Below are 9,763 nucleotides of genomic sequence, written 5' to 3'. Positions count from 1 at the left end.
GTTGGCCCCTGCCATCACAGTTTTTGAGGCTAAAGTCACCTGAACGAAATTTATTGAACCATCGTTGACACTTACGAACATTCAAAACATATCCATAAACTTCTTTAATATTCTTTGTGGCTACACAGCCATTGTTTCCCTTCTTGTGTCAAACGGCATTACATGCCGATTGAGTGTCTCATCATGTGCCATCACTATAAGGGATTAGAGTATACTAAGCTTTACACATTATATTGGCTACACTAACGTGACATTTATGCAGTTTGTTTAACTATTATATGTGATGTACATTTCTTGGGGAGTGGTTAATGAAAGTGTTCCAAAATGCAACATTAATTTCTTGATGACCTAATATTTGTATATACCTGTTTACCAGTTTCAACTTATTGTGACATCTCCAAAAGTGACATGTACAATTCAAACAATTGTCAACCCCCCTTTTGGAAAGTAATGGGACATTCCAAATTTCCAAACACTCCATTGTCATGCACTCTTTTGGTGACCTCCCCATACAATGAGCTAATACACAGTATGTTGCCGTACTAACAGGGAGCCACATGGCGTATGATCCCAAGAACTTAATGTGGAGCAAAATGTTACTGTTATACCATGCATTAGAGAGAAATTAAAGGTTATATATGAAATAAAAATCATTTAAGTGGTATGAAGAAAAATGAAATGGTATGACTCGTGTTTTTTTTTTCATGAAATACAACTTCACAACAAAATAAATTGAGATATGTCGATATCTTGAGTTTCCTTTCAATTTACATAACATCCACTAATTAGTTCAGAGATTTTTCTGATAACTTCTACTATAGAGTACATTTTACAATTAGCTATAGAATTGGCCCCTAAAACTACCTGCCAGGCCCTAAAAATGCAAGTTTTGGGGGCTTGGCTGGCTCTAAAAAAAAGGTTAAGAGTGAGCCCTGCTCATACATGTTGTCTAGTAGAGTGCTCATAATATAACTATGTCTGCTTTTATGGGGAATAAGCAGTATCTGAACATGATGTCTTAAATGACTGTGTCTTTGTTTCATAAGCAAGTAAGTGAAGTGTTTTATATATATGTTTGGATAGTCCTAACAAGGTGACCAGTCAGTGTATGACTTAAACCCAATAATAATTATATCACTTAGTAGATGCAAGTTTCTCAGCTTTCACAAAATAAGTTTTCTAGTTTAATTATATATATATTTTTTTTATATGTGTAGTGGATTTATGTCAATGTGGACAAGTATGCCAGAGGTGGAGCATCCTAGCAAGTGAGCCCTCTCTCTGGGTTGGGTTTTGCCGACAACCACAGTGGCAGCTATCACGTCCTGCAGAACAAAAGCAAATGATAACTTATCGTCTTCCAAATGGTCAGATTGACTGGAAACAAGCTTTCGCTGAGAGATTTCGTCTTCACCGTAATTGGCTAAAGGGTGCTTGTCATGTTCGAACCTTTTATGGACATACTCAGGGTAAGTGTGTGAATAAAACTGATTTTGAAAATGTGCAGATTTCTATTTCAACCAGTAGTTTTGGAATAGGTCAGTTAAACCAAAGTAAGGAACTCTGAGGGATAAACACTTGAACCTCATTACAAGTATACTTACAAAATACATCATTACTAGTGCTAAGTGAAAAATCCTTATTGAAATAAACTATACAATATTTTGATGCTGTCATAAAATACATGTGCATATCGATAATTTTAAAGTAACTAAACTGTACATATAATGTGATAATACATTGTAATCATAATATCATAAATCTTATCAAATGGCACAGTAGTGGACATAATTATGAATTTAACTACATTAAATATAAAATTATTTATTTCATAATTTTACTTAAAACATCACAAATTGATTCTTAAAGTAGTTGTAATTTGTATGTTTTAAGAATTGTGAGACTTCATCTGAAAAAAGTGAAAAATAGTATAAATATTTATATGTACAGGTTAATATCTATTTTTGTATGACTAGGTGGAAAATGTAATCAGTTAAAGATTTCACAAACTCAGCAATAATTTGTCATATATTAGGTTGTGTGTGTTTCAGGAGTTTTCTGTGTTCAATTTGATGACACTAGAATTGTTAGTGGATCTTCAGACAAAACTATCAAGGTGAGTATTTAACACAAAATTTCTTTGATCCTCACACAAAGCAATTAAAATATAAATTTGTTTGCAGAATTAAGGAAGTATTAAGTTCTTCAAGTAAATAAAAACAGTATAAGTAATTAAAAGAACATTTAGGAATAAAGCTGTCACTAACTGTTATTATTAAGTAAAGTGTTATAAATTGAGTTGCTTTATGATTACACTTGCTGCTTCAATGTTACATGTTATTATAGACTCACTAGCCAAAATATTAGAATACCCAACGTAATATCATGTTTGGCCACCATGTCCCTTGATTACAGGCTGTATATAAGGTAATTAACTCCACTGGTGTCTAATAGGCATTTGTTTCATTCTTTAATATTCTTTAACCTTTTCCAGTTTAGTGGTTTTCAGAAGTGTTTGAGCACAGGTTTTTACATTACACTTTTAAAATGTCATTGCATTCTCCCTGCTGAAGCCATAATTAACATAATATATTGTGATTTGAAAGTTTTATCTGATATAAACTTATAAACATTAAACAAAAAATAACCGAGAAAAGAATTTCTTAAGTCCTAACCTTAAATCAGATTTTAGGCCCAAAATAAGAAATTTTTTATACAGATACTTTCTGTCAATGTAACAAAGCTTTTTGAACAAAATAAATAAAATTATTTGCCATTTGTCTTAATAATGCTGTATGATTTATGTAGTTTTCTTGTGTCTAGTTAAAAAAGGAATTGGTCGTTGCCTGATGGAAATGTGCAATGTTGTCAGTTGAATCATGTTTCACATTGTTCTGCAAAGACAGTAGGGCTAGAGTTTGGTGACAACCCAATATTCATGAAATCATTTTCCATTGTCTTCATTGAACAAAATTCTGGAGGCAGTGTAATGTTATGGGGCTCATTTACATCGCATGAGGTAGAACACTTGGTTCCTCTTCTTATTATCATTTGAACACTCTAGCTGACCATGTTCATCCCACAGTGCTCTAATTTTATGCAAAAGGAGATGGTTACTTCTAGTAAAATAATGATAACAGCCACAAAGCTAAAAAAAATTTAGTGGTTGATTCAATGATTTCAAAGATTTCCAACTTCTACCTTTCCTTCACAGCCCCTGATCTCAGTTCAACTGAGAATCCACAGAAGGTTGTGGAACAAGCAGTTAGTAAGCAGTCTATTACAATCAACTTTACCTGGATTGGAAATTATACTGATTAATCCTTTCTAGACCAGGAGCACAAATGTGACTGCTTACTGAACATTTCAGTAAAACTCACATATCTCATAAGGTTTTATATTTCATATACATTCACAGAGTTAATTTCACACAGCTCCCTAATCATTGTTCTGTGGATTTAGATTTTTCTGAATATTTAAAGTTATTCATCAATTTTAGCACAGTTGAACATTTGTTAACCCAAACAGTGTTTGATATTTGTCTCCCATCTTCTGACCAGTTTCCCTTATTAAATTATTGATCTGACAATTATGTTATGTAAGCTTGGGACACAGTGATATTTGATTTTTCAGTCAGCTCAATCATCCTTGCAATTTAGGCACCTGTCAATCAAGCCTCAACAGTAACACTTTGTTCAAAGTTTGGTAAATCTTTAATCTTTCCCATTATAGCAACAGTTGATGCTCATACAATTTTTAGACTCCTGGTGGTTTTATTTCTCTATTATGTAAGTACCTGCTTTGTATAAACATGATTTGAGGACTAGTCTATCTTATAAGTAGGGATTTTTAATATCATGGCTAGTGAGTGTAGCTAGTCTATTACCTATTATAATAGTTACTAACTATTGTACATGATTAATGTCTTAACTGTTAGGCATGATTATAATTAAAATGTAACTTGTATCTGTTTATAATTTCTGTGTAATTGTAGTTTACATACAGGACAAATTAAATTCAATGATATTGTCATACAAGATCAGGATGGAGAATTTATTACCCATATGTAAATTCTCCTTGGGAATTTTGATATTCATGATTTACCTTCCAGCTTAGAATTATGTTGTTGTATGTAAATAGAGCTGGGTATTTGCTAGTTATTTAATTGATAGGTTCATTACTCGATTAGCACATGCTCTCCACAACAACAACATTCCACCATCTCTACATGCAAAAAAACAAAACAAGAACTTGAAGACATTTTTAAATTACCCTTGGTTTCATATGATAGACCTCTTCTGAAGATTACCAACTCATGTCTACAAATATTACAACTCAATAAAATCATAATGTATCTATTAAAATTTTAAACAGAGAACCAAATATCAAAAATGCTCCCTTATATACACTTACTTCTATATATGACATGAATAACTAATCGGAAGCTCAAAATGTCCCTCTAATGGCTTTCTCAGCCATTTTAACGGACTTGGTGCCAATTTCTTTCTTTTGAACCAATATTTCAACGAGGTAGGGTGTGTCTTTAGTCTGCTTGAAATTTCATATTTTTTAGACTAAAATACATCTTAGTTTCTAAGCTTTATAATTTATAGTGGAATTCTATGGTATTAATGTAGTAATTTATGATTTTTAGTTATTGAAATGTATATATAAAGCCCTAAAAAAACATTTTGTTTCATATCCTCCACGTGCCAAATTTTTAAAGGCTTAGCAGCCTATGTAAAGCAGCAATCGAGTACAAAGGTAGTAACTAGAAGAGATAATTGTTTGCTTTATTTCTTTATTTACTGTTTTATGTTTTAGGAAAAATAACTAAGAACTTATTTCAAAATAGCAATAATCTACATACATATAAAATGTATAATAATTGAAATGTGACTGTATTTTACAAAATAGTTGTCGACTAAAACACAGCCAAGACAAGTTACTATGTAAAGACCAAAGGTCACCTTTATGTTATTTGATATGGTAACATGAGTGCATGTGAGTCGCATTATTGTAAGTTCTGTATTGTTAGTCAGGCATGGGTGAAAGGTCAATATAATAAATATATATAAATGTATAATGTTATGAGATTTAAGCTATTTAGTCTAAATATTTGTATTTTTATGTTATAATTAGTAGTCATTCTAGAACGAAAAAGGCATAATTTTTTATGGTGGTTGCTAGATCGGTCAAATTTGTCAAACCCGTACAGAGATTAATTACTGAAAATAACTGATAAAATATAAAGTTTTTTCTTAAGAAACATTTGATAACTATGTCGACATTATGAAGATTGCACATGTGAAATTTCAAAATTTTTGGATGTATAAAAGTATTTTTTAATCTTAAAATGAAAATTACTTTGCATGATAGATAGGCAACATGCGAAAAGAAAAATAGACGAGAAAAACATTGCCTTATAAACCTTAACACTTAATAAACAAATTTGATATTTTGCATATGAAAGCATTGTAATGTTTACTGATGATGTGCCAAATTTCATTAACATTCGCTTACTAATTAAAATGGTATACCATGAAAACTATAAAAAGCACAAAATGGGTACGAGGTTGGTCCCAGGGACCGAGCCTGTGCTGAAAAAATGAATGTCTTATTGAGGGTTCACAATGAGCAAGTTAATTTTGAGTTGACGTAGATACAATTCACTTAATAGAGAGCTAGCTCGCTGTATTCTTCATCAGTTTTTTCCACTGGTGACTCTAGGTAATGTTTTCATAAAGTATTAATGTCTGGTGTGAATCCACTGAAGTTAAATGGTTTGTAATTTTTGAAATTTATAAACGTTCCTGGTCAAATATCTTAAGTTTCCTTATAATAAGCATTATAACAATCACAGTTACAGCTTTTGAAGTTTATAGCACACCAACTATAGCAAACCAATAATAGATACTCTTTTTTTTGGCATGTCGCATTGGTTATATTTATAGGCATGTGGAGAGTTTCTCGAAATTTCAGTTTTATATAACAATACTGACGCTAACACTATCGTTTACTTACACACATATATTGTTGATTCTTACACTCGAGAAACTTCTACAACTTTAGAGAATACGTAAGAGTTTTGCAATACATAGTAAATAGTACAAGTTGTGTACATTTGTAAATATAAATTTAATTTAAGCAAACATTGATATTAAAATAAATATATAATAATAAATCCATCACAATTTGTATATTTGGAGTAGGTTTGGAATATCCGTACCAACAGCCCCTGGTCAGTAATGACTCTTGTCGGTCATTCAGGTACTGTCCGTTGTCTACACTTGGAGGGAAATCGACTTGTCAGTGGCTCTAGTGACTGCACAATCAAGGTAAAAACAGAAATTTTTGTTCTTCAGAGGACATAATAGTGGATACTTTCTTGAACTTACTAGTTTTGTAACCTATAAATAAAGGATGAATTGTATCATAAGGTTTCAAATTTGGTCCAATAATGAAATAAAATCTTTTAGTTGAATCATAATGTTGTTACCATTTTTGTTATAGTTATGTACATTCTATATCCAAGATGTAAAAATAATCACGAAAGAATTAAATTATATGATTAGATATTTGTCAGAACTAAATTTTGTATGTGCATTTAAGTGAATACAGAAAAGAAATAAGTTAAAATGCCTTGGATCTCTTTTTAATTTTTATTCTTTTTCTAGAAAGTGATTTTTGTTTTCAGGAAACAGAACATGTAATAAAGATTTCAATATGCATTATAACAATCACATTTTGTGTATGTAGATTGTAATAATTTTACACCACACCATTACTTTTGTTTCATTTTAAAACGTTTGATCATGACAATAATTCTAGAGACAGACTATTTAATATCACTGTTTAATTTTCAATAAATTTAGCTTAATGTGTGAATGTGCAACAAATATTTAAAGTAAGGTTGTGGCAATTGAATGTCAATCATTGTCATTATTAATTATCTTAGGTGAGTAAAGGCAACTAACTGGTTTAAATCTTGTACTGACAACCAGATTATCTGAAAGTTAATAAAACTTTTATGTTAATGAGCAGCTAAGAAGCTTTAGAAGCATATAAAAGAAATATCAAAGGAGATTCTGTAACTCTTACAACCAAGGCCAGCTTTAGGTTTTTTTTTTTGCCCAAGGCAAGATTTTAAAATGCCAACCCTGGTAGAACCTCTGCACCATTATCATTAATAAAGTATAATTTTACAAAAACATAATATATCAACTTTTAGTTAGCTTCCACTTCTGTAAACATATCTGTGCCTTTGAACTGATTAGATTTAGAAAAATTTGTAGTTGTAAAGGTGAGAAGTATTTCTTTAAGGTCTGTTTTTTTAATTTAGTAAAAGCTTGTTTTATACTTAAGTTAATTATCCTACATTGACATATTTAATGTTAATACTTGTAATTTATGCTTCTGATATGGTGAATAAAGAATATGATTATTAAAAAAGTATGGAAGTTTTAATCAACTTACTTTTTACCTAGTATCAATGGTATTGTTCATAGTTTATCTTTAAGGAAGAAGACTTGGTTGTTGACTCTGATCTTTTTGTCTTGTACAGGTATGGGATCTAAGTACCCAACATACATGGTCTAGTATTGCTTGTAAAGTGACCATGGTTGGCCACACTGATACCGTCCGTTGCCTTCAGGTCAGTCTATGTTTGTTTATGTTGTAGTCTTAAAAAGTGAACTTTGAAAAAATAATAACAAATTATGAACAAAACTTTTTATTGATGTTACAAAAATCAGCTAAATGTTTGTTATTAAAATAGTAACAAACCAAAGTATATCTTTCGCTGGTGTAATGAGCTTATTTTATTCTTATATTTTTTGTGGCTAATAAGTGATTATGGATGTCTTCGAACAAACTGTGACATCATATTATTTTATTTATTTTTTAACTTTCCCTTAGTAGGTGATGGTAAACAAGGTGTTCTTATGTCTTTTATTCTGCTAATAGGTTGATGATGAAAAAGTTGTGAGTGGTTCTTATGACCAGTCATTGAAAGTGTGGAATATCAAAACTGGCTTGTGTAAGATGACCTTGAGGCAAGTTGCTACATGTGAATAATGTAAAGATACTTGAGTGTTTATTTTATGCAGATATAAATTTTGCTTATGTATTTACCTGTCAGCTGAGCTTAATATCTTTATTTTTTAGTTTGATACTGTTTTGTAGTTTATATATGAGCAGATTTTATATGCAAGTTCTTTAAAAACTGTTTTATAGACACCATCATTTATACTGTGGAAACTAAAACAATATTAGAAAATGTTATAAAAACATATTTACTGTAGAGGCTTTTATTTCCATATTTCTTATAATTTAACTATTGCAGATCAAAATCAGAGGTATATAAAAAAATAACATTTCAAGTCTATTTTTGTCTTCTACAAGTCACTGTCCAACAAGCTTTTCATTCGAAATCATAACTCATCAGCTGGACCAGACAATGGAGACAAAATATTCTATAATACACTATTTATGTATGCAGTAGAATAAGTTAAATGCTGAACCCTGGCAAAATATTAGAAAACAATAGGCCAAAATGGGCATATTAACCCTATCACCCTGAGAACCATTTATTGTTCATGACACAAGGTTTTAGTGTCTTGCATTCAATATTTTATTGAACTGTTTTTTGTTTATGTTATCCCAATTAGAGTATCATAGAATCTAAGCTAATAATCCATATTTTAATAGTATACAAGTTTTAAGTTCTTAATTATACAAGGCAGTATTTAAAAAAATCCTGAATATCCATTAGTGTGACCCACATGACACATTTTGTCTTAGCATGTCATCATACCTCGAAAATGTATGAAATTAAATGTAAAATACTCTCTATAAAGTGTTATTGCTCAGACAAACCATAATTTTTATAGCCTTCAATTTTGTTTGGTTACAGAGCTATCAAATGGAAAATCAGACTCCTCCTGCCACACCCACGTGTCACATCCTGTCTTTCACAATTCGTTGATATTTCTCTCTTACGTTTCATTATATATTACCTATAACCAATAGAAATTCAAGGTTTTCATCTATCAAATGATGTATTGTATAACATTGTATTCTCAGTAGAATATCATCAATTTAACTCACAGTTCCTGTGGGAAAGTTAACGACTAGCTTGGATGAATTTGTAATCGCTCTTGTCGCATAGTTAGAAAGCCAGGAAAATTTTGATAGGTAAGTGAATTTGTCTACTTTTTGCATGTTATTAGTCAGTATTCTTTAGTGCATTATTTAATTAAAGAAAAATTATTAAGTGCATTACTATCTAGAGTATAAAAAATTAGGGTTAACTCTCTTCAAAACCGAGAGCAAGAAAAAAGAAGATTGGGTAAGTACTTTATTTCTTGTTTTTCATATTTATTCCTTATTAATTATTGTAAAGTAACTAAAATCTAATAGTACGGGTCTTTTTAAGTTATTTAAGACTAGATTAGGTAAAATAAGTAATAATAATATAATTAAAATGGTTCACGAGGCACGAACAAGAGTAGCTCGTGGGTAATGTAATACGGTAGCGTAACATGAGCTGCACATTCCCCATGTGAGTTACAACTTATAATGGTGAGGATAGTAGTTAGACATGGTTCAAAGGGCAATAAAACAATAAAATTTAATTATAAATAGATGTATACTCTTACAAACGTAGAGCTCCTTGGGATAAACGAATGTAGTTTCATGTTATAATTTGAAGTCATTTTAGAAAAAAAATAGGGGAATTTAGGTTTATTTTGATTTTTTTTTG

At 30.6% G+C, this 9,763-nt stretch overlaps 1 protein-coding gene across 4 annotated transcripts in view; it reads left to right on the top strand.

Annotated features, from left to right (window-relative positions):
• LOC106462768 (probable E3 ubiquitin ligase complex SCF subunit sconB) overlaps positions 1-9,763 on the top strand; it is a 74,197-nt gene that overhangs the window by 28,367 nt on the left and 36,067 nt on the right. For all 4 annotated transcript variants that reach the window (XM_022390095.1, XM_022390096.1, XM_022390094.1 and 1 more), the window contains exons 5-9: positions 1,218-1,469; positions 2,052-2,116; positions 6,213-6,338; positions 7,565-7,654; positions 7,966-8,054. In XM_022390095.1, coding sequence (XP_022245803.1) covers positions 1,218-1,469; positions 2,052-2,116; positions 6,213-6,338; positions 7,565-7,654; positions 7,966-8,054 — 622 coding nt within the window. The remainder of the gene's footprint in view (positions 1-1,217; positions 1,470-2,051; positions 2,117-6,212; positions 6,339-7,564; positions 7,655-7,965; positions 8,055-9,763) is intronic.

This window comes from Limulus polyphemus, unplaced genomic scaffold (assembly GCF_000517525.1).
Source record: "Limulus polyphemus unplaced genomic scaffold, Limulus_polyphemus-2.1.2 Scaffold1244, whole genome shotgun sequence".
NCBI lineage: Eukaryota > Metazoa > Arthropoda > Merostomata > Xiphosura > Limulidae > Limulus > Limulus polyphemus.
This window is presented reverse-complemented; position numbering and strand designations above follow the sequence as displayed.